The sequence below is a fragment of the Haliotis rufescens genome, unplaced genomic scaffold, assembly GCF_023055435.1.
Source record: "Haliotis rufescens isolate VD_foot unplaced genomic scaffold, xgHalRufe1.0.p SCAF_7, whole genome shotgun sequence".
Classification (NCBI taxonomy): Eukaryota; Metazoa; Mollusca; class Gastropoda; order Lepetellida; family Haliotidae; genus Haliotis; species Haliotis rufescens.
The window spans coordinates 4,893,268-4,920,484 of record NW_025964361.1 but is presented as its reverse complement, the minus strand read 5'-3'; the positions used below and the strand labels follow the sequence as shown (position 1 = coordinate 4,920,484).

Here is a 27,217-nt window from a genome sequence, read left to right as displayed (position 1 = left end):
CCACTCTTTCCCAGAATTATGAAATCCTCCAAATATTGTAATTTTATCGTGCTAGGCGTATGTTGGGTATTTTCAACACAAAATAGTAAATAAAGTGCAGAAAACCTTTCAAATGCCAACCACATATTAGTTATTATAATTACAATTATAACCTGACGCGCATTTGTCAACATTCATTGTTTGGTAAAATTGTACCCACATTAGTTTGTAAATTTTGTTTAATATAAATTATAATACTTAGTTCCTTAATCATACTATCGAATATTATCGGTCGTATCATATAAGTTAAAAGCACTAATCACATCTTTATTTCTTTATTTTCAGGTGTATGAAACTTTCAAAATGGACGAAAGTTACCATCTCGACAATGGCCCAGGCTTGTGTAAGATGAAGCGTGTGATTGGTTACGCTCTTAACCAATCAGCGACGACCTGTGCAGCAGTAAGAGCAAACGATCCACGCATTGAAGTGGAAACCGCCTTAGCGCTAGACCGAGCGCCTCGCATTCAAACCTATATCGCGCTGAAGCGCAAACTGAAATGCGACGACGAATGGCTTTCAGATTTTCTTCACAATCATGGATTGGGGATACTGTTTAAAAGTTTGGACAAGTCTAGAAGACAAAAGTGTGGGAGATTTTACTGTGTGGTACTTCGAATTGTGATTATTCAGTGCATACGGGCAGTCATGAGTTCTCAAACCAGCTTGGATTATATTATAGAGAACGAGGACTTTATACGCAAGTTCTCCACAGGTAAGAACATATCACAGAACACAGGTGAAAATCTGACAACTGCCACCGTAGTCAGAGAATTGCACCACATATGTCCCCGGACAGTCTCACTGCTCTTAGCCAGCTTGTAATGTTTACCGGGTCTAGGCGGCAGCTAACACGGAATTTTGCCTTTAAGTGCGGTTTTAATCACCAATGTGTTGTTTAAAAGCGACAGATGTGCTAATAATTATTAAGGAAGCTGTTTGAGAGCCGAGTTAGAGCTATAAGAACTGTAGGTGATGTTGGACGTATAGAAATGACTGTGACAAGACAAGAGACAACCATACTGTCAACACAAGTAGCCTTTAGGCCAGGTGAAGTGAAGGGGAGGGGGGGGGGGGGGGGGGGATGTTTGAACGCTGTGCGGCGGACGAACGTTCTGGCATTTTGTTTCACCTGAAGAATCCTTTCGTCTCGGGGGACTGGATCATTCAGTTTTGTGAAACTTAAAATTTGAATTATCAATAGAATAGACAGTTCTAGAACACACACGTCATCACCTTTTTAATATGATTTCAACACTTTCTCTACATGTGTCGATAATTATATATATTTTTTTAAATTAAACAATTTTGATTGAATTGTATTTCAATTTTAGACACAACCGCAGATTAGTCATCGGTGGTTTTACTCTGTGGGATCCGTTTCTGTTTCGGGAAAATGTTTCATAAAAATTCTCATATTTTCTCAAACGTAGAACATATCGTTAAGATTATCATTTTTATTGTTTCAAAGTGGAATGTCACCAGATGCTGATACAAGGAAGATTAGATTGCAGTGAAAATGCGAGACTGAGAACACCAGTCAAATCGAGAGCTAAATACTGTCTAATTAATCGCAATAGGTCCCCAGGCTAATATTCGTAAAACCTGGCACGCAGCTTAAACAATACTCCACACCCGGGGATGATGTTTTCGGCCCATCCATCATCACCTAGAGCATCTCGCACCTGGTCTACCTGAGCGACCTACCTGTGATACCTGTCCTTTCAGTTTTACCTGTAGCGTTCTCCCTGGAGTCGAGCCAATTCGGAGTGGTGTGGAAATATTCCTCTGCTGACTAGAGGCGATGCCGGCCAGTTTGACACACATTTTCAAGTGATGACAAACGCAAAAGCGACTCCCTCACTCTGGTTCAATCGTAGCTTTAATATAGTCCCTCCAAATTGATTCGTGTTTTGGTTGAATATTTTATGTATTTAAAAGTGTTAGTTTAACTAATAAGAGAATAAACAACATGCTGTTAAATGTCACTTCACTATCCCCATATTAAACTTTTAAATTATCATATCATGCTCTACCTATTGTGATGATTTTATAGAATATAGTACGTGCATTAAACTGTTATTTAACTTATATTTAACGCTTAATCACTGGTGATAAGTAATACAGTCTTAAACAAACGTGAACGTGATAGTGGTATTTCATTTTGTAACGCTAGGATTAGTCGAGTTTGGCACGGAGTAAATCTACATGTGCTTACTACGTATATTAAATGATATCGTTTTGCAATTAATTAATATATATAATAATGACACACAATACCTGGTATAACAATATACATTCAGATCAAGCGAATCTCTTTGAACTCACAGGTAACCCCTAGGCATCTATGATTCAGTGGTTGTTACCTTTAGGTGAAATGATTCAATAACTTCCGTGTTGAGAAAAACAATTCAGTCAAAATTTAACTGAACCTATACTGCTAGTATTGTAAAATACTGACACGAAAACCTAATTCATAACACAAACGTTGTCTAACCACAAATACAAACAAGGTTAAATTTAGTTTAATCCCTACTTTGTGCGGTAACATTGGTTTAACTTACCAACATGCATAATATATGAATCATACTTGAATAGTTATCGGATATTTTAAATGATCCCCTTAACACGACACTGTTCAAACACTTAGATACATGTGCAGACTCGGTACATGTTCGTTCGTATTCGGCCAGCTTTAGTCATGGTGTTGTATTAAACATGTATTTGCGTTGGGATACTATTAAGTATATTAGTATTCATTATATTCTTAAAGTAACTTCTTCAATGGCTATGCTTGCCCGTTGTACGCTGTTCGGGGTTCATGGTGAGACGTTCAACGTGAGGTGAACAGGGCTATAGAAGGGGTGCTAGCGTTAAGTGTATGGCCTGTGTGTGAATGGGTAGCTGACTGGCTACCCGACGCTCGCTCTGGTAGTTGTGATACCTCATCCACCCGGAGCGTCTACCCGTTTCAAACAAGTCCGCGCCATCTGGTTCGGAAAAGGGCTACAATGATAAAAAGTATAATTTTGATCAAGAATAATGATTCGATTGTATAAAAAGCATTTATTAGATTCACAAATGGTTTGAAAAGTTATTGGTGGATTGAGGTGGAGTTTTTTAAATATTATATTTCAGTTAATTGGGTACCATCTGTAATTGTACAACATTGACGATATGTACATTTAAGGTCCAACAAGAGGCACATTTGTCGCTTCCAGGTTCTTCCTCTATAGCAGAGCGACAAGTCTTGATTGTGAACCACGATTATTGAACTTGCAGTTGCCACACTAACACAGAGAAGTCATGAAGTGATAGTTCTCTAGTTGTTTCAGGGTGCACTGGAAACAGTGTTAAATTGCAACACGGGTTTGAAAATGTGGTGGAAAAACATTTTCATAATTCGTTTTTTCCCATGACGTGCTGCTATCTGTTGTGGATTTACTCAGTCAATACGGCAGATGGCGATGTTGACGTTTTCATTTGGGCTTGTAGGAAAACCAATATGTCTGCGTCTAGCTAACAATGGCGACTTCCCCTTCATGCTTTAATTATGGAACTCAGATATCGCTGTCTGGAGACGTTTTCCTTTTGAGACTGCAGTTTTATTGCTGATGGCAGGTTTCAAATGGTTAATGCGAGGTATAACACCCCCCCCCCCCCCCCCCCCCCCCCCACACACACACACACACTCTCTTATCTCACAAGAGTAAACACAACCCCCGTTCCCCGACTCCCAGAGATCTACCCCGAACACACAAACATCGTTCTCGGTCCTCGTCATCGACCCTATCCCTTCCCCCAACGTTACAAGTAAACAAATGTTATATTTGGGATAACACCTTCTTAGTTAAGTACAGATTCTAGTACTTTTTGGAGTTAAAAAACAAGATTTTTTTTTCTCAATTTAAGCCTCCACGAAACAATCCCCACCCCAAGTGACCGTTCCATCACCCAACCCCTGACGCGGTCATGTTGTTCCATCGCTGAAGCTTCCACCGTCTGTTGATCATTTAGGTCTCTATTCATCTGTCCTTCCTTTACATTATATTCGTCCTGTACCAGTCCTTCGTTCCAAAGACTTAATACCCACATGAACACTAATCCACATTTCTTGTTGGTAACACTGCTCTGTGATATTGTTTGTTTTGTTGGTCTGTTATCCCATGACCTATGACCCGACGGGTCACCCAGACAGTGAGCGGTCACCCCGGGTGGACAAGGAGTTACCTGTCCTGTACCTGTCCAGCTGGACCGTCCAGACACTGGACAATACCATGGAGGGTTACATGGACCTCCAGCCACAGACCGACGTGGATGAGGACAAAAGAGTTCTTTTTGAACGTCCTTCTCCCTTCAAACCTCAGAAACCAAACAGCGACACCTGATGTGAATTCTATCAACAAGCAATATGTTTGATATTTGAATAACTCTAGAAATTGCATATTCATTTCAGATTCTTTTGTGTTTTTTTAAGCGACATTCGTTGAAAGTTCTAGATTTGATCCTGCACAAATACATTTTCAAAGGGCCTTTACATGGAATTACGTTACAGTTGTGGATTAGTATTTATTGAATCCCAACGCAATTTCAAATACTCACATCACGTATTTACCTTAATCAAAGGGGTATTTTCCTTCCGCCACCCGGAGAGGACGTGAGCGGCTTTGAAGTGGTCGTAGAAGCTGAAGACGATAAGGGGTGAATGAGTCACTGTCACCCCCCCCCCCCCCCCCCCCCCCCCCCCCACACACACACATAACCACTCCCCCTCTCGTGTAGTCCGACGTCTACACTATGCCATCATCAGCCAATAAACTACTGCGACAACAGATGCTGATCTTGAGCATCGTCTGACTTTAAGAGACACGTATAAACATAGCCTTTAGTATCTCTCTTTAAATTCATTTTTGTCATGATTGTCTCTGAAAAAAGTTGTTATTTTGAATATACATCAAGTGTGACATGACCCTAACACCATCGTAGCGTTTGATTGAGCGGTGTGGCATTTTTGGACAAACCCCAGTGTGATACTTAAAAATCGTACGAGCTGTTATACTTCAGTAATGTCGGTCCTTACACGTGCTGGTTTTATTGCCAACACTTTCTGGGGACATATCCGAATATCCAGTGTATTATATATCCCTTTTATTATGATCAAAGCCCTGTACCCATTCGCCACCGTAGCCTCTTTACGGAAGTGACGTCACCGTCTCCATTTCGAAAACAACGTCGCACAGAATTTCTCTCGAGTGTAATTTGATTGGATGGCTATTTTTAGCTTCGTTTCATTCGAATCGTGCTCCAAACGACGTTACGTGGCGAATGGGCCTTGGTTTTTTTATTCAACATAATGGGGATATTATACCCTGGATAATTGGAATTAGTCTGGAAAATACTCATGGGATATTTATATCTAACACATGCGGTGATGTATATTAAGATGTTAAAGACAACGCACTCTGAAGTTAAGAGACACGTACAGTAAACTACGGTTATAACGAACACGCTTATAACGAACTGACGGATATAACGAACTTACTTTTTGGTCCCGACTACTTGCTGTAGTCATGCTGTTTATGTACTTATAACGAACTACGGTTATAACGAACTAAAATTAGTAGTCCCTTTGAGTTCGTTATAACCGTAGTTTACTGTACTCGGAAACAAAAGACAACGTCCTCAGACATTAACAACAACGAACACGTTGGCAGTGTTACCATACATGGGCAATATTATAAAGTTGACTGACGTTTGCCTGCTGCATGATGAATCAGAGACTGCTGTTTGTATTCTTTGTGCTGCGTGAGCCCATCCATCGATCGATTACCAACCGAAGTCTAATTCCTGTGTCACACCGACTCGTCCCCATCTCCGTAACACACAGATCTATACAACAATGAGGCAGCTCTGTTGTGGAAAAAAACAGCAAACAAAATTCCCACGTCTGTATAAACACGGAAGATCATTGGACTAAATTTCTTCAATACCATCGCCCATCAGAACAGATATAGGACGTGATGTAAGAATCGCTAGTCTAGTTAAAACTTTAAAAATAGGGAATAATGATATTTTGTAAATGACTAATTCAAGAATAAGGTGTCAAACCTGGTTGGGTGTTTTGGATAGTAATACACCTAAATGCACCACGGGTTCACCATTGATGTCGTGGAAGTGTATGTTTAAGCAAATACAAAGATATGAGCTGGGTTTGTCTTGGCAGAGCCAGGCCCTATGTTTCGAGGTGACATTCTCGGATGATCGCCAGTGTCCGGTCAGTCCGAGATGACAGTACGGACAGATGCGGCGGCGACATGAAAAGGGTCACCTCTGCACGTGCCATTGTGGTCAGCTGATCTCAGGGCGATAAACCACAAAGGGGCGCATGATGACCACGCGGACATTCAACCGGACACAGAAATAACTAGTCTCCGTGTAGTTGTTAATGTAAATCTTACTGTCACAGGTCATTGACGCGAAGCAACAAGGCAAACCATATCTCTATTCAATAAAGAAAATGGGGGCTAGTTCACAAACATGGATATTGAAATCGGGGGAGCTGTGTATGGTACTAAGGACTAGCGCTTCTACAGTATTCTCACGGAAATCACGCCCAAAGCATGATCTGGTAACTACCAGTAGCGGTTCAGGAAGGTGTTTGGATGGCGAAAAGGACACACCGTATACGGAGTTATAATTCATATTAAAATTTTTGTGTTCATTATTTTAAGTTGTTACAACAATTGATTTCGATAAGATTTGGTTTGGTTTGTTTGTTGTTTAACGCCGCAATCAGCAATATTCCAGCTATATGACTCGCGGTCTGTAAATAATCGAGTCTGAACCAGACAATCCAGTGATTGACATCATGAGCATCGATCCACGCAATTGGGATCGATGACATGCATCAACCATGTCAGCGTGCGTGACCACCCGATTAGTCGCCTCTTACGACAAGCATTGGTTGCTGATTTTGAAAAGAAATATAAAGAAATAGCATATGACTTTAGGGGTAATCAAGTCATTTTCTTAAATATATAACCTCAATAAGAAAAATCGGTCACGGGTAGGCATGTCCTACCCTTTTAGCTGCCACTGATGCAATTTGCATAACTAAATACTTGTTTGTGTGTTGCCTGACAAAATGACAGAAAAACGACCTCACATTATTTTTTCTTGCCAGTGGTGGATTTGAGATAATACTGCCATCAACCAAGGTTTACGTTATTTACGCTCGTCCTAATGAAGTGGCATGTTGTAGACGTTGATGAGGGATTAATTAATAAAATTAGTAACACATTCCCGAAAAACAATCCTTTTTGCGCAGGCTGATGCGAGATGATATGGCGTCGAACCAAGGCGTATACTGATTAAACTCAGGCTGTGGACGAATTAATTGCTAGTATTTGTCGTTGGTTGCCCTTATTGGCAATGTCAACAAGTCAACAGAGAACCTGACGACTAAATGCTCCCCTCTCGCCCTTCTCTGTCCCCTCAACACGCCGCTACCCCCCTTCGACTCTACAACCTCTGTATGTGATTAACTGTTTGATCAATATTGACACTCTGTTGCAGGTTTGGATACGGGCGACATTTCAGTGAAGAAACAGATCTTTGAACTTCTGTCGGCGATATGTGTGTATTCCAAGGAAGGCTACGCACGCGCACTCGCAGTGTTCGAACAGTACAAGGTAAGGCTACTTCCCATACAACCATTCAATTCATTTCATTACCGGAAGTATGATGGCGGCAGATTAAAGATGTTGTCCGCAGTCTGCCTGCACAGACGATGTATGACTAGACGAACTTGTTTCTGCTGCACAGTCTATATGTAGACGGATCGGAAAAAGGAAGCATGTTTGGGGCTCCAAAACATTAATGACGTGTTCGGATTTTTGTTTTTTGAAATGATACATAGTCCTTTTGAAACAAATTGTTTTGGCTTTCTTCTCAAAAGAAGCACCGACACCTCATTATCCCGAACCTGTTAAGTAAACAACAGTACACGATTCAATGCGTTGTCCCAGATACCAATGATGGACATTTAAGGACATTTAAGGACTTTTACTCTTGGCTCTTGTCTGTTTAAGAGCATTGTTAGAGGAGCTTTCATTGCCAGCGAGGTTTCACTGTACCTACAGAAGTAGTTGTCTCGGAATAAGTCAACACCGCAACGATACTGTTTTATAATCAACACCCAGGGGAAACTTATGGGTTATGGACTGTTGGCTTCGTGGTGATGGTTAAACACCTTGACGTACGTGGACTCGCTGTCCGAGTTGGCTCAAGTGTGATGACTGTCCACTTCGGATTTTTGGCCTCTCAAGAATCATGGCTGACATTCCCTGAGGGGGTTCAGGGGAGTACACACATGCCAAGACTCCAAACAACACAGCTACAATCCAGGAACTCGCCATCGGGGATGGAATGAAGTAGTATTAAAACAGTCATGCATAGATTCAGCACGTTAGTGTATTGAACGATGATTTCTATGTTTTCAGTACATATACCAGCGTGTTCGCGAATTTATATCAATTCGTTGACTATATTGGACATAAAGTCAGTACATCATCCCCTAGACACCTTATTCTGAAACGACCGCCTCCGTGGTCTAGTGGTAGAGCATCCGCCGGATAGCGGAAGGCCCGGGGTTCGATCCCCGACCGCGTTATACCCAAAGACTTTAAAAGATGGTTCTTGTTGTTACCCTGCCTGGCGCTTGGCATTAAGGGGGTAAAACAAGGACTGGTCGGCTCGGAGTCAGTATACTGTGTCTGAGTGGGGTATTCATGTTAAACTGCGGCATGGTATCTCATTGTGCTAGCACTATACACCTACATTAGTCCAGACTAGTACAAGCAGCCACACACACGTGCGTGCAGGTCGCTATATAAGTGCAATAATATTTGACGCGACGTAAACCCCATTTCACCTTCACCTTACTCTGTAACGTAAAAAAACGTCAGTACACCATCAATACACAATGTACAGTTACAGTCATGTCGTAGTTGAACCTGACCTACATATATTCTGAAACTCAAAACGTCCACACACCATCAATACACTCTACACAGTAATCAGAAATGTAACCGAACGTGACCCAGATACAATATGTTCTGTAACCATGCTCAACATGGCCTGGTCGTGAAGCAGTAAAACATGCGTTAACACTACACTATAGGTGTAACAACATGACGTTGTCAGAGACACACTTCACGCTTTGTTCTAACGAACATCACACAGCACGTTGTCCAGACGCTGAAAGTCCAGCCCCGGGGGATGGGGGGGATTGGAGTCCTCCAAAGCCTTCAGTGTTTTCCCCGATGTAATACTAAAGCCTCGCCAGGGTTAAACTGTCGTAAGCTGTTTTGGTTTGAGTGGTAAAGCCTTGATGATAGGGCATGGACATGGGGCAAGGATATCTCAAAGCATTGGGAGAACAATATGGAAGCTCATTGAATGCTCTTTCAATGCGGGTCATTTGGCGCTGTTTTCTCAAGTACTTGACACACATTCAAACACAGATATAAGTTAAGAAGGCGTACAAGAGCTACCCGTCCCTACAGTACAAGCTCTTGACGTAATATTAGCAGATGTGTTTGAAGCTTGTTTCTTTGTTGTAGAATGGGCGGTAATGATTGGTGAATGTTGTCATACATGTTGGTTGTGAATACGACTAGGAGTCTCAAAGAGACTTTAAGACCTTACCACTTAACTGTCGGAGGACATAAACGTCTGGCTATGTAACACACACCTCCAATAATCACGATGTTTCATTACCATGAGTTGGTTGGCATATTTCCAATGGGTTCCATAAATAATCGTGATTTTATTGTTCCAAAGTTTATTTTATTTTCGAAATATTATTCTAATTTAATATTCAGCCATTATTATTCTTTATAGTACTTGGGCAAAATGTCTCTCTATTCAGAGTCTGAGCGGGAATAATCCAGAAATCTAATTCTCTCAATTTCGCATTTTAGATGATCTCATTATCAATCACAGCCATACCTAATGGTGCAATTGTCTGGAGTCGTGTGCAGCACGTGCGCCTGCATATGGTGTGTTGTGCCACGTCACGATGACTGCATATTATCCAGACAATATGGCATCGACACATTACCATAGGAACGGGGTGGGTGGGGGGAATTGAGCACATGTGTTGTTGCATCGATTGTGTCAACATTAAAATTTTTAAATACCCCAACTGTCGCGCAGGACGTATTAGTCACGCAGTGTCCAGAGCTAAACATCAAAAGTGGCACACATTCTTAAATTTCTATCTCCAACATGTCTGTAATGATATGCTTCATTTATAACTATTAAAACACGGTTCACGTATTATTTCGTTTATGGACAATGCCTGAACACAATGCCCAAACTCATCTTGCATTTTGTATTCTTAGCAGGTGTTCTTTCCTCAAACTCAGCAAACCGGTTCATGAAAACAAAAACACAATATCGAAATAGACACATGACAATTAGCTTTGCACTTTCAAAAGGCTCCATGCTTTTTACACAATTTATTAAATAATTATATAATCATTAAGAATATTTCGCCTTCCATGGAAATCCGTTGTGTTATTGAGAAGTGGAAAGAACAACATCTTAATCGCCATGATGTTATGAATTCACTTTTGATGACATTTATTACCTCAGACAAAAGACATTCCCATGTATTTTCGTATTCTCCCATGATAAATTATCATATACACAGTCCGTAGTTTACGTCACCCACTGTAGATAGTTTGTCATGCAGGCATCTGGCTTGTTCCAGTATTAAACCGGTTCGTTCTAGATTTGACCTCTCCTATGGACCATCATCAACTATGTCGTCCTTGCTGCCATGACGCCCATGTTATGCCTAAAACTGACATTGAATGATAAACGAGTTTAATATGAAAATGAAGTGTATATGTGTTCCTAATACCAGTCTCTATAAGCTGGTATGTGTAATTTAGTTGTTAGTCATAAAACAGTTTTTAATTTGAAGAATCGTCTTCTCGTAACAAGCAACAACTAATCTAATAACACAGAGGTTGATCTTTGTTAAAATAACCTAATTGTGACAACATTAAGCCATTATTATGAGTCCAGGCGCCTATTGGCTGACAAGAAGCAAGTCATTTGACAGACTGATGTGTCACAGCCCCAAGGAATTACTCTCGACCCAGCCCAGAAAGCTTGAAGCATGTTAAAGTACTTTGATTTGTACACGCGAAAATTAACCCTTTAATGTCCATCTCACACGAACGCGCATGCACATGCACACGCACGTACATTCATTGCACACATTGACCACCTGTTCATCTGTCACGCAAACAATATTTCTCGATCTTTTATGTCTGACGGAATATTCCGGGAATACCCGATATAACAAAGGCGAGTCTGCGCGAGCACCTGTTGCACGTGGCCCAGGGAAAGTGACAATGCTCGATAAAAGCAAGTGCCACGTGCAGACAGTGATAAAAACGCGGTGGTCGGCGTGACCAATGGGGCATTAGTGACTCATTAGTAACCTGTGAAAAAGGCCTTGTCCCCGGGGGTAAGGCAAGACCGAGTACCTGTCGATGTCACCGAGATTGTTCACGCTCTACATGTATGTTAACTTTCCAGGTCAAAAGCGATATGTCACGTTGTCCTATAATGCTGTGATATGCTTCAAAATTTGGAAACTTTTAGACTTGGGGAAATTTGAATATGTGCTTAACTGTTTTGACACCGATGTCGCGATGAATTTTAAGGCACTCGCGGTCAAATGTCCATTAAGTCTCAGTCAAGTTTGTGAAATTCTTAACCACAGACATTGTCTCCATGTAATCAGGATAATCACTACCGGTTGTCTAAGGCGCCGCAATTCGCTATGCAGAGTTGCGTCCCTTGGGCAATAAAGAAACCTAGTTTCGAATCCCGGTTCGCCCCGATTGTGTTGCTAGGTTTGTCGACACCATACCCGTGCTCGTGGGCTTGACCAAAGTGATAGACATGCGAGACCTGAATCACTTAGGGCTTTCCTCCCACATTAAGCAGACGCTACGTGTTACACCTGGAATAATGTCAAAGCGGCGTTAAACCCATCTCACTCATTAACTCATACAGTGATTGATAAACACGTACACCAGTTAGCGGATAGAATAGTCACGTGACTTGACTCTTAGGACCGCAATTGGCTAGAGCCAAGCTCCCCTTTAAGAGAGGGACTTTTAATTGAAGGTACGACATTCAGCGTGATTGTATTTGAGTTGTAGCAATTGTAAGCGAGGGTATTGGGAAAAGATAGCTCACACATGTCCTATTCGCGGTGCATGTACATTTACTCAGGTGTGCAGGTAAAGATATACAGGGAGAAGTCACGTACAACAACCTCCATCCTCTTTCATCTTAAGCGGTTTCCCCACGGAGGCAGTGGATAATAAGGCACACACAGGCTCGTCTTTACATGTGTTTCACTGCAGAACGCACCTATACAATCACTAAAGAAAGGGTAACGCACCTTTCTAGCACCTGAAGTTAAAAAACAACAACACACCTGTAGCGTTTTTCTGTCACAACACACGTTTTTAGGTGTAATGATGAACGGACACCGATCCGCGTGAATGGGAAGACTAGCGATGGTTTCGAGTGTGGACGGGGAGGGGGACCGGCGATAAGACTTTCCCTGTACGTGACATTGACAACATGGTAGATGTGTGACATGCCTGGTCTGTGGTCGACTCTGTGACAGCTGTGATCCACGGGGTCACACACATTCATCGAGTGAGGTAGACACAGTTACAGTGCTGATACGAATATTCGCGATGCTTAGACCACACACATACATGTGTATAGTATTATGAGGCACACTTTTGCATTGAGTACATCCAGGCACAATAAGCGCACACTTGTGAGTGAGTATGGTTTTACTCCGCTTTTAACAATATTCCAGCAATAATACGTCGGGGGACACCAGAAATCGAACCCGGGCCTTCAGCGAGACGAGCGAACGCTTTAACAACTAGCCCCACACACTCATGAGATTATGCACAGACTCGATAAGAAGATAGAGTTGTATACACAGTCACATTAAGCACACACACATTCACTTAGTCACTATTATGACACACCGTCTCATTCAGTCACAATAAGTACACATAATCACACGAAATCACAATAATTATTCACAGATTCGTACACACCGTCACAAGGAGCACACGCAATCACACTGAGCAGACAGATACAGTTATTCAGTCGCACAACATATACACATTCATGCTTGCAGTATGAATAACACTAACACTAATTCACTACATTGTTTGCATACTCCTATAGTTGATATAACTTGTACTGCTTATGGGGGCGTTGGGGTAGCCTTGTGGTTTAAGCGTTCGCTCGTCACGCCGAAGGCCCGGGTTCGATTCCCCACATGGGCACATGTGAAGACCATTTCTGGTGTCTCGCAGTGATATTGCTGGAATATTGCTAAAAGCGGCGTAAAACCATACTCACTCACTCACTGCATTGCTCATGACAGGATATGACGTAATGAGACATCTTTTGTCCAGATTTGTGATTTGTGATACTTGACCGACAGAACCACAACACTCCCTCTCCCTGTGCTACCTACCCCTCAATCACTCCCCACACAACTTAATCCCTACCCCTATCGCATGTCCCCTATAACTCTAGCGTCCCCCCATATATGTCAGCTGTCCCAGACCTTACTGTCACTGTACGAGACACCGGTATTCAGAATATTTACAATAGCTGCTTAATTCTGATGAACGGGAAAGTTGGAAGGTTAAATTAATTTCACAAGCGTCATAAAAATAGGTTAATGCGGTCAGAGTTTGACGTGATTAATAACTCGCTGAATGTAACGCGTGTCTAGTTATCCCGTTCCGCCATTATACAACATTATACATTTTCATATAATGTTTAGATTCCAATGAGATTATTTTATATCTCAATATCCATATTAAATGCATGTATGTCTCACATGATAAGTGTTACAGCAGCGCCATTGAAACAAACAAGTTCCAAGAAATGCTATTATCAAAGGATATTACATAATATTGTGTCCTTCTAATAAGCCATGTGCATTTAGTCGACGAATGATTTGTTAGAAATAAAAGGAATACAAATCAAGATATATCTGAACTTGTCTAGACCACGGGCAAGATGGCGACAGTTTGGGGGTCACGTGACAGGAATTTGGCACCCAACTGTGCATGCCGGGAGATTTAAGACCTTTTGTATCGCCGTGTCTCGTTCTAAAGAGCCGGTGTGTCATTTACATTTACACTCCAGAGAACAGCTAAAACCCTCAAATTTAATTGCTTTAAATGCCGCCTGTTAGTTCAATATAACGCAAGTATGACATAAAACGTTATATGAATTAGGTGGTACCTGGGAGTATGGTTTATCCCCTATCGTTTTCTGCAAGAGTGGTTTCTCAACTAGTAGCTAAAACGAACAGGGCGTTTGCTACGGAGATTCAGTCCCAGAATTATGTGTGTACATGCCAACGATACCTTACTATGAACCTTCACAATTACCAGTTATGTGACAATAATTTGAATTTTTTTTTGCAATTGGTTGTGATATGTCATGACGGTTCTTTTCCCACTTAAGTCGAGGGTCATATCCGTTCAGATCTCATGACATTGACACGTAACTGTCGAAGTATTTCCACTGTTTTTTTATACCTCGTGTTAGGAATGCCGTTGCCAATATAACATTTTAGGAAACCCAGACAATTGTTATCATCAGAACTTCGGAGCCACACTAGCGTAAGTCTATCCAGCTAACTGTAGATAGCGACGGTTCCGCAGTAGGATCCCGAGATTGTATCGGACTTCTTTCAAGCAATACAATACAAGTCTTAGGTCATATATCGTCCCCTTTCATGCCAAATCGCGCTGTTTTTATGCTAGAAGAACTTTATATGCAGAGATTTGACCAAAAATACATGATGTTACATTTCTTAGATCATATTGCGAATTCGAGCATGCCAAAAACGTATCCATCAAAATAATAAATGCTATGAGGTGTCAAAGAGATCACCATTAGCCTTAACATTGTTTTTGGGTAATAGCGTGTGTCAATTTGGAAAAAAATCCAAAAATATAATTATATGTAAATTATGTTTTGAAATTATTCAAATATTTTGTGTAGGTACCGTTTTCAGTGTAACTTGATCGAGTGTATATTACATTGATGTTAATCTGAGTCTCAGCCTGTGTTAGTGGTAAATCATTTATGTTCTAGATGGGACATACGTTTCGGTTTCAATAATGGTCCGTTCTGGTAACGTATATGACTATTATAGCACGTTCCCAGTGGTTTGCCGTGACACCTGGATCTAACCCCCAACACATTCCAACTCCACCCCCGGGAGCCCAATCATTGCCCCATGCTTGTCATGATAAGTTTCATTATGTGACGTAAGGCTGACTGTGAAGGCATGAGGTAATTTGCCGTCATTATCATAATGACCAAACACGATCTGTCATCAGATTAAACAAGATCCTTGCAATCCCCGGCACATCTACCTTGGTTTATATGGTCAGAGATTCTATCGGGATCAATGGTAGGGGTGTGGATGTTCGTGCACTAGAAATCATAGTTAGTGAGTTGGGTTTTGCGCGGCTTTTAGAAACATTCCAGCAATATCACGACGGGGGACACCAGAAATAGGCTTCACACATTGTACCCTTGTGAATCATAACGCTCTGGGTATTCTAAGGGATAAGAGCAACGTATTTGGTCTTGAACGTATAAGATGCATTGCGAAGTTGAATTGAACAGGATGCCTTTGTACAAAGCGATCTTAGCGCTAAGGTGATCGTAACTCCCATACCATAACATAGACTTACGACAGTCGTAGCGCTGAGGTTGTTTTGTATAATGCACCCAGGGCCCCGTTCCACAAAGCGATCTTAGCGCTACGATGATCGTAAACCTATGTTAAAGTAGGGGACTTACGATCACCTTAGTGCTAAGATCGCTTTGTGGAACGGGGCCCAGGACTATAAGTACACACTATTTACAACTATCATTGTTAGGAACAGAAAGGTCGTCGTAGCTACACACATTCCAGACACAAGAGGTACACGTGGACATTCGTATACACAGTCACACCACGTACACACATATTCGTAAACACGGAACAGTACGTACACACATACATCCGTATACATAGAGATAACAGAATCTTTGATATGATGTGAGAACTATTGATTAAGGCCGCTGTGTTCCTTCGCGATAGACACTGTTTCGCGTTGACCAGGCTCTCGATCCACAAAGGGTTCGTAGAGTTACGACCTGTCGTAAGTATATAGTTCACCATGTTTACGACTGTCGTAGTGCTGTGAACTCTTTGTTTATCGGTGGTCCTGGGTTCTGTTGCACAAAGCGATCTTAGCGCTAAGACGACCGTAACTCCTGTACTTTAGCATTGACTTACGACAGTCGTAGCGCTTAGATGGCTGTTGATCCAGGTCCTGGCTGGGAATGTGGCGTTCCTCCTGTATACTGTTCATGGTTATTGACCCGCCTATGATAAATGTTCGTATTATCCGCACACCATATCTGCCTGAACGGACGTATTCATATTTCAGATATGTTAATCACTTTTGAGTTTATATTTTACTTTGACATCATATACACACTTGCACCCGAAACGTTTTGCCGCGACTCACCAACATGTCTATCCGGTACCGTATCAGAAAGTTTGTGTGACTTTGGACAACCACCTCGCAGTCAATATTCAACATAAAAAGATTTTAACTATTATATGTGAACAACGGATTTATATGTTTGTATTTGTCTCCACCACCTGGGTAGTCAAACCACCCAAGCAAGACAATCACTTTGTAGTCCAGTCTTCAAATGCGCCGGCTATGGTCATTTTATCAGCGATACCTGGCCGAAATGACGGCCCTTCCCCTCCAGTTTTCATATTCTATAATCGCTGTAAACAAAGCTGTGAAGGCAAGCCGTGAACGTCCACCTACCCTCTTCACTCTCGGATCATAAACTCCAAAGAGATAGCACCATCAACTGTTGGAAGTCATATTGTTGGTATTTTATTGTTACGGTCTTCGTATGGGCCAGTGTCTGCATATATACTGACGGAAAGAACAAACGAACGTCTCTCTCTCTCTCTCGCCCCCACTCTCTCTCACACACACACATACTCTCTCTCTCCCAATCCCACCTCTCTTTTTTCCTCTCTCTCTCTCGCTCTTCTACACACACACACACACACACACACACACACACACTCTCTCTCCCTCTCTCTCTCTCTCGTAAACGTTTATCTGCAATTGGACGAGACTTTAAAGCCTAACCAGGAAGACATATTCGGCACTTTGATAATGACAGGCTGTCCGCTTTGTGCTGTGGGTTAGGTTAACGTTGACTTGTATGACGATAACAAAATAGATCCTTAGAGACTGTCATAACGTGATAACACAACAAAAGAGTATAATATATTGTAATAATTCAACGTGATAAGGTAGTATAGGCTTTGGAAGTTTTACAATTAGATCGACTATGATTATAAACCATTCACACGAATATAATGCAAACACGTCAAACATGAATGATAAACATTCCTATGAAATGTATTTGTATTAAATGCATGACTGACAACTGCTAATATTTATCAATGTGGGTTGTTTTTCAGAGGTTGTTTTGTTTGTTTGTTGTTTAACGCCGCACTTAGCAATATTCCAGCTATTTGACGGCGGTCTGTAAACAATCGAGTCTGGGTCAGACAATCCAGTGACTGACATCATGAGCATCGACCCACGCAATTGGGATACGATGACATACATCAACCATGTCGGCGAGCCCGACCACCCGACCCCGTTAGTCGCCTTTTACGACAAGCATAGTCGCCTTTTACGACAAGCATAGTCGCCTTTTACGACAAGCAGAGTCGCCTTTACGGCAGGCACGGGTTAATGAAGACGTATTTTTACCCGGATCTTCATTGGTTGTTTTTCCAATGTATCTGCCCGTGTTAATAGCCTATCCTGACAGGTCTCACGGTAATCGGTAATCCTCAGTGATCTGTTCCCGTCAATAACCATGACTGTTTAGTTTGTTTTCAAGCTGTGCCGTTTTGATTTAGAACAACTGGCAATGTGCCTTGTCTATGCATACGTAATACGCATTGTTGAGACTGTCAAAACCGCACAAAGAACGTCTGGAATTGCTGGCCACGAAAGAAATTTTAATAATCGCATTCTTAAGACTTAAATGATTTACAGTACGTGACGTCAGCGCCTCGTTTCTGATAACGTGACCTACATTAGAAAGTCTTCTAATGAGACTCGGTTGCGACGGTCTACCGTGTGTTTAGCGGTGGCGCGTTATCCGCCGTCGACGTCGCCAGTTTCTGCCTCATCACACCTTTCACTTCTTCGTCCGCCTTAACAAGAAGTCCCTACACCACATCCGCGTTGGGATACGTCAAATGTATGATACGAGTTATTGAACTGACATTCGGAAAACCTCGACCTAGTTAGGAATTGCGCGTGTTCTTATACCCATGGTTTAAATACGTGTGGGAAAAACACAATCGTGGCTATAGCGAGGCACAAGGGAAGATGGAGAGCTTGATCACGAGAGGAAAGAATTTGCGATTCGACTACCGCTGTGTTTTCCTTCGACTTGTTGACAAAACCTGTTTAGTCAGACGTCTGGCTCAATGGTGTTGTGAGGGATCGCTTCATACCCTGACCTCCAGTATGACCACTCCTACTCCCCATATCATCACAACCCCAACCCGTTACCATCCCCACCCCCATTTCTACATCCCATCCATCCATCCATCCATCACAACTTGCTTTGGCATGATTTAGCTCCGCGTTGACGTCAATGCATTCTTTCATGACAAGTTAATGTCAGAGTCAGCTAAACCGCTTCTGTTTCAATCTGTAAGTACAGTAAACTACGTTTATAACGAACTGTTTTTTTGGTCACGCTATTTGCTGTATATATGCTGTATATACCGAACTACGGTTATAACGAACTAAAATGTGTGGTCCCTTTGAGTTCGTTATAACCGTAGTTTACTGTAGAAGGAAACCAGCCTTAACCAGACATACCAATGATTTCCGTGAGTCCCCTCCAAATTCTGTGCATACTCAACAGCCACTGTGACAACCAAATACACAATTTTATCACCGTGCTTGCCCCGGAATCTCCACCCAATACACAATATATTCACACGTTCTTGTCCCGGAGGGGCGGTGGGGCAGCCTAGTGGTTAAAGCGTTCGTCGTCACGGCGAAGGCCCGGGTTCGATTCTCACATGGGTACAATATGTGAAGCTCATTTCTGTGTCCCTCGCCGTGATATTGCTGCAATATTGCTAAATGCGGCGTAAAACCATACACACTCTTTTCCCGGAATGTCCACCCAATACACAATGTAGCAGCACATACTTGACAAACAATCCCCACGGGTTCTCGAACACCAGATGTTCCTAGTGTATTTACGCATATCGCTCATTTCCCATTGTATTCCAGTTGTATACCAGCTATACAGGTGGTGTCAATACCATGCGATGTCTCATGTCACGGATGCTATGTTACGAGGCAATTTCCCATGTCCAAGTGCAATGTTACATCGCACATGTTCGTGTGATTAATTAGAACACATCAACAAGAGGATCTTGTTCTGCCAGCCAAGAGCAGTGTCCTGCTCCATGTGGTGCAATCCCTCAGCGTGGCAACCAGACTATGAAGTAGTGTTCGCTTCGAGGTGTGGGGACGGGTAAATATATACCCCCTACACCGTGTGCTTGTCGTCTTGTGCATGATCCATGCACTCCTCCTGTTTGTTTAAGAGTTACATTGTCCTTGTCTTTGACCTTCAAAGCGAAAGATTATCGCACGTGACCTTGACATATGAACATGGAGCCCTTGACGCTAAGTTAAACGTGGTGGCTTAAAGTACTGCGAAAACGTGGACTTCATTGACATGCCTTCAATTCGGGTCCACGTCTACTCTGGCGTCCCACATGAGTCATAGAACGACCTTGTTACAGATCAAGAAAGGTGACAGTGACAATCTGAAGAGCTTCTCGTCAAAGATAAAGTTATTTATAAATAATGTCATATAAGGATTAATAAAAGGGAACCTATGGTCTCTTAATGTCAAATCTAGGTCTTATAAGGGTATGGCAAGGGGATGCTAGAGCTGGAAGGGGATGAGAATAGAATTGAGGGGTGTTATTAAATATATGTTCTGACCACTCAGCGAGGGAGGCAACTGGATCATAGCGAGCCTCGATCATGCACGCTTCCAAGAACTCTTTGTCTGAAGGCAACGCTGTTGTCAACACGATCTGGGAAGGGGCCAAACTCGATGGCCAATTTGCACTTGCTCACCGCCTGGACTGACCACTGATCACCTGGACGAACCTTGTTTAAGTAACAGGTGCCCGTTTTGCCATGTGCTCTTTTGGATGAATCCCTAATCTGAAAAGCAGGTGACCGTTCGGTAATTCCCTTTCTTGGCCCCCACCCTACCCTGAATTGGCTAGACCGAGGCACCGGAGTGTCCGTCCTTGTGGTCACTCAGGCGAGGTCATTCCTTGACCTAGCGGGTATTAGTCACACCCACGTGTGCACCCCTACTGACACGGGGTCAGAGATACACGGGATGGGTGGGGTGGGGTGAGTGGGGGTATGGGATGACGATCAGAGCTATGGTTCCAGGTGGGTGGCTGTGTCCACATATTGTCTTTAGAATCACGTACAGCATGATCATTGTGAAGGCTTTATCAGTGCAGAAAGATATCTGAAACCGAATGTTGTGTCTTAAAACAGGTGTGAATGGTAGTGTGAATTTCACACAGAAATTGCTATTGAACTTAATACTCCATCTGACATCAATAATCGCTGTGCAATACTCACCTGAGACGTGAAACGAGACATGGTATTCATTTCAAGATTAATGCTGTCAGCTCAATTACCTGTACGCTATCAGTATCCCCGGAGCGCCTCATCAGCTACCTGTGACTCAGCCCCCTCCCAATCAATCCCCTTTGGGATCGCTGCAGGCTTTGTGGGAGTTAATAGTGATCCGTCACTTCAACTCAGGAGAACAGTTCCCGTGCGAAACTATTGTCCTGACACTCGCGTACCACAGAAGCGAGTTTGCCTTAGCCATGTCCATCCCTTAAGACTGCGGCCTTATAACCCCCAAACACCCACCTTAATGTGAAGGCAAACACCCCTGTTGGTCAGCAATGTCGGACTGAGCGCTGGCCATCTTAGTCAATACTCAGAAGGCATGATAACCTGTATTCATCATTTCCGAACGGTGGAAAGATGTCCAATTAACCTGTTTACCTGTTAAAAGGTTGGGGAAAGATTGAATGGGAAACGGAATCTCAGGTATGGATTAAAGTATCTTTGAGTTGGCAACAATACCCCCAGATCCCGCGGAATGCTCTTTGTAACGTGGGGTTTCTTTTGAGTAAACTTGTCATAAGCAGTAAATCTTTTCGGCTGTCTTTCTCAGTAATTTACACCTTTTTATGTACACGGGCCCGAGACGGCTTGTTGAACCAAGGCGCAAAACATGGCATAGACTATTTGTCCGGTCTATCTTATAATCTCGAAATGAAAGTTATAAATTGTTGTGTGTAGCCTTGCAGACAGGTGTTACCTCTAATTTCTTGAAGGCGTATATGGATTTGATCGTCTATGTTGAGTGGCAAATGACAACGGTTCATCTTGAGTTTCACAGTGACTGTGAAAGTTTGGGGAAATAGTGAAAGGACATTGAAATAGTATCGGGGGTACTTTTAGAACATCATCAGCCTCCGGGATAATTCATTCCCTCCCCGACGGATGAATGATGGCCTTTATTCCGAATCAAATGAAATGCTCCAGGTGGCCATATTGAGTCTAGTCACGCATGCGCAGAATAACAGAGAACGTAACCGCCTACTTCGTGCTATTGCACACGCCAGTCATAGCTATTTTGAAACATAATAACGCGGAGAATTTGATATCTCCTATTAAATCTTGATGGTCGTCGTTTTTTTCGGATTTGGTTTATTCACTGACTGAATCGTGAAAAATGTTCATCAAAGGTACATGTGGTAAGCGACTTATTTATAATGCAGTCACACGTTCAACGCGTGATAGTGAATGCAGAATTCCACATCCATATCAGCCACCGCCCAGGTACAACAGTGGAATCTGTGACCTGCATCATAAACACATTTGCATTTTAATATGTGCAAACAATCCTACATCCAGCTTGCATTTCAATGCAGTAGATGCGTTTTATCTTGTCAAAATCAAGAAACCCGGAGATGGTGTGTGACAAGGTTGCAGTCTGCGCCCTGATCCATTCTTTATTTTTGCGGATTTTATTATCTAACCGCCTTCCGTAATACAGTACGAAAGACACAGTGTTATGCTCTGTAAACTCGAGCTGAATATGATATACATGAATATTTCGCCTTTAAAATTCGTGGCGACATCGCCGTCCAGAAGGGATGGCCACATCAGTAACCTGCTGACACGCATAATGCACCCCTGTAGCTAAATAGCCGCTGTCCAGCTTAAATGTCCACAATTGACATTCAGTGGATTGGTATAAAAGTTAGGTCAATAGGCCGGGATCATTGAATTGACGGGATTGGAAATAAAGCTAAAAGTGGGACTACAGAATTTTCGGTTTTTCACATGTTTGTATAACTTTACACAATACCTCATTAATAATACATGTTGTTGATATTCACATCGTTGTTTTTATTAAGTCATTGAAAGGCATTTAGAAGTGATACACATTAGGAAGAGAATTTATTGATGTCAACTTCTTTATAATGAGGAACGCAACGTTTCGGGGTATATGCTTCCTCCTTCATCAGGTGAATGAATGACATGAGGCAGAGAGCATATAGATGTACACGTAAGAACAACAAAAGTAATAAGATAACAAAAGGTGGAAACTTAAGGGAAACCTACGGATAATTGGCGCTGATACATAATAATTATATAATTACCATCGTGGTTTGTATATCAATGGCAGAGTGGTACATCTCGACCATGCCTACTGCACTTGCTATCATACGTTCAAGCATGATCATTTGCAATAACAGTTCGTCATGCTGTAACATATTCAAATATGCAAACAATTTCGGTGTTGGCTTTTACCCTTCACCATCTCGTCACGGCTGCTATTTGTCAATCTGTCACTCGCTATTGTTCTAAAACAATATTATGAATAGTAGACATGTGACGTGTAAGACATGTACTATCAATAATTGATATCCTCACGTAACATAGACTACCGGTACATAGATCACCCAGCGAGTCAGCTCCCCGCTTTGCATGTTGGCAACGCCCGGTGGGCGACCAGATTCACTTTCAGCGCTAGACGCCATGTTCTGCGTGTGAATACCCCCCGAGGGGGTCGGGTGACACGCTTATCTGTCTGCCACCGTAGCTTGATGACCCTGATATACGGGAGCCCGAGGGTGGGGGCTGGGTGGGACACCAGACTCAACCCAGAATCTACATGACCCGTGGGTGAGGTCTACGTGGTCTTGCGTCGGGTCGACAATGGCGTTGTGACACTGGTAATGCTGTGATGGTCATAACCGCAAGATCGGGCGATTATTCACCACGGGCGTTACAGTCACGGCAATAAACGTTGACTTAGAATACCGTCCACGTCGAAAAGAAATTAATCTTCATTACACGACCAACGACACCGTAAATCTGTACGCATTGTTCTTAGTAACACAAGCCTGGCATATTGACGACATTTAAGACATTTAATTACCACGATGTTCGTAATGGACAAATACGTTGTAGGCATGGCGCATATTGCAGGATATTAAAGACAATTCCAGCAAATCATATCCTTGAAGTATTTACGCAGATCTTACAATAATCCGTTGATGTTGGACAAGTGACACAGCTTGAAAACAACGCCTCTCGAAGCTCATGGAGAATGTTTGTTGAACAGGGTATGGACTAGGGACTTATTCTTGTGACAAGGAGCACACTGCTGGCTATTGTATACTTGGAGAGCATTCCTCACAGCCAGCAATGTGATAGGCCATACGTAATGCTGCATAAGGGTTCTTGGATCTGATTAAGCTACATCTGACACTCAAACTTGAACATATCAAGTGTTCCTTCAGTGGCGGAATGGCGTAACGGGTTTATCTCTGCTGTAACCTGTACTACGGTTATAAGTAATATCTTTTACATACATTGTTGACATGTACCTGTCAGGCTGGACGCTGATTTGTGGATGGATCTGGTAAGGCTGGCTTCTGAAGCCTGTGTGGTGGCTGTACGTCCTCTTCGCCCAGAACAAATCTTTATTTAATTTCCCTTTGGCTTAAACTAAAGATTTATGGCTGTCATTGCTGTTACGGAAGCTTAAAGCTCTTGAACATCTCCAGGAAAACGATGCAAACTGCGGCTTTAAGTGTCTACCTTGTACTAGATACTCACTCCTAAAGGGTGGAGTGCGCTATGAATACAGTGACAAATTGGAGATACCCGAAAAACCAGGATGCATGTGTGTCCCATTTAAACCAGTCCAAATCAATCATTAGGTCGAAAACTGTTCACGAGTATCTTAAAAATACTCAAATGCATGATAATCTATTTTTTTCGCAACACCTCTTTTCCATGTCGACAAGTTTAAAGTAGCTTGTTATGAAAACAAAAAGTAATGTATAATATTTTTTTATGATCCTTATGAAAATTGTGCACTGTTTCACCACCCTCTCCATGAAACTGTCACGTTTTTTTGTGTGTCATCTGTTGATTCTCCTCACCCCCATTCCCAACCCCTACAATTAATGAGCAATATGTGTAACATTTGAAAACCCACTGCTGGCAGCCCCCGAGGGCAATCTACTACCGACATAGTCAACCGCCTTAGTTATATATGCATCTATTCACATCCATAAAATGTTACATTGACATAAGATTTCTCTCTGTAAACATGGTCTATATAGTGAGGAAACCTGGCTATTGAAAGTGTTTGATTGGCAAAAGCATGGTCACACTTGGCGGTGTCTTACCGGTGTACCTGTATAATCATCCCCGGATCTTTTTCAATGGTTGTCAAAGTTCGTTGTCCCTTGTCTGACGATACGTCATTAACAGCAAGCAATCGTGCTATCATCGTTACAATAGGCGCCGTTTGAGTAGCTATCACCTTGGTCGACAGCAGTTATATTGGTGGATTAGTGATTACAATGGAAATATATGTTTCATTAAATAACAAAGGTATAGAATTATGGTTTTTATGCTTAGATTTTAACAAAGGTGACTTGAGAGCTCGGGACGATAGCCATAACGGTCAGCCATAGATCACCTATATAGTCAGCCATATAACCTGTCTATTGTATAACGTAATTAGGACCATCACGGAGGATGGTATGGGTGTCAGGTGGTCGTCTCCCTGTGTCAATCCACTCACATACATCAGCGTAATAAACAATCACCTAGTGTTTTTCTCACTCGTAATGTCACAAACTTGTCGAACGTCCAGGCCTTCAATCACTGGTTTACTTAACAAGTTCGCCTTTCTGTTTACTTATTCTTCGAACTGCGTTGTCACGGTAACGAAATATTCCGTGAAGCCATCTACGGTTTGTGTTAATGAGTGTGACAAGTTCATATATTGTATTAACATGTTCACGTAGTTCCGTGTGGAGGTTTTGCTGATGGCTAGTTTCTCAGTGTTAGAACTATATACCAACAAGGGCAAAAGAGAGCGTGGCTCACTAATACCCCCGACCTGCCTTGTGTGTCAGTAGTTTCAAACTAAATAATAGATAGGGTTAGGGTTTGAAAAATTCAAAAAAAAATTGGAAAATTAATAAAAACATTTTTTTTCTTTTGACTGCACCACTCCATATGACACAGATTATATGTACTAAATTTGAGATGAATCCACTGAATAGTTCAAGAGAAATCGCGCGGACAAAGTTTTCGGACGGACGGACGGACGGAAGCTTGGTATAACTATATACCCCCGACCTAAAAGGTATAACAAACCCCAATCAAGATGATGCCAAGAACTTTTTTCTCGTGTATCCTATTTTCGATATGTCAGATTAGAGGCATATAAATTTAGAATTCAATATAATCATTTCTATGGTTGCCAAAGACAGGACCTGAAAGAGTATAAATTTCTTTACCAGTTTAATTTTATTCCCGGGAGTTTCATTTTTTCCTGAATGGGTCTACAGAATAGATGTCCCTGAAAAATGCCGAAATGATTCATTTGCACCGAATGTAATATTAACTGCAACAAGGTCAGGTCAGATGACAAATTAGTTCTACATTCTGACATAGTGTTATCTGCGAATGACATGCGTTAATATCTACTGCTATAACAACGTAGTCAGCACACCACAATGTCCTTCACATTGCCATTCAAAGTAGCGTCACGGTTCTGTATGGAAGCTCCTTACAGCGCGGTGTCTTCCTGACAGGTAACGGTGTATTCAAATATGTTTAATACATTGCGGTGACCGAGAGGACCTACGATTTCAATGCATGTGATTATGCGAGTCGTGATACTGCTGGTTCAAGATACGAGGGTCATATGGAAAGATTTTATAACCGTGTCCTGTCTACCCTGCAATGAACAGCAAGAAGTCCGGTGGTAGTAGCTTTCCTTGTCTCACACCGGTATTGTATGTCAAAGACAAGATGCAATACGTGAAATAGAAGGAAAACATTAAAAAACATGGTGATAGCTGATCATTTACATAATTTACATTTGTAAAAACTTATATGATTTGAGAGTAGAGAACATTTGACCAAATCAATTCCAGTGGTCTAAAGTATCTCATTTTATGAAGGTCTCTAATACGTATCCAAAGATATTGGTGAGTGTTATCGCGCTTGCATTAGAGTACTTTTGACGCTTCGATGGCATGCATATTGCGAATAATTGATCAATGTTAATAACATGTGGGATTATTTGATGTAAGACCACTTGTGAAAAAGCCCCTTCAACCATGAGGTCCATTGTTGGCAATTACACAGGTGGTTTACACGAGCCGTATTAATCCTAATTTTACTGTAGAATACAATGTACCGTAAATAAATTGTTTTTCCTTTTGACTAGTAGGCTCGAAATTGTCGTTTCAATCACTGGTGGTATACACAGCATTAGAGAG

General features: G+C 42.0%; 1 protein-coding gene across 1 annotated transcript in view; it reads left to right on the top strand.

Moving 5' to 3' along the window:
* The first annotated feature begins 327 nt into the window (after positions 1-327).
* LOC124149612 (biorientation of chromosomes in cell division protein 1-like 1) overlaps positions 328-27,217 on the top strand; it is a 59,771-nt gene continuing 32,881 nt past the window's right edge. The window contains exons 1-2 of the mRNA XM_046521314.2: positions 328-754; positions 7,615-7,730. Of these exons, the coding sequence (XP_046377270.2) occupies positions 343-754; positions 7,615-7,730 (528 nt within the window). The 5' untranslated portion in view covers positions 328-342. The remainder of the gene's footprint in view (positions 755-7,614; positions 7,731-27,217) is intronic.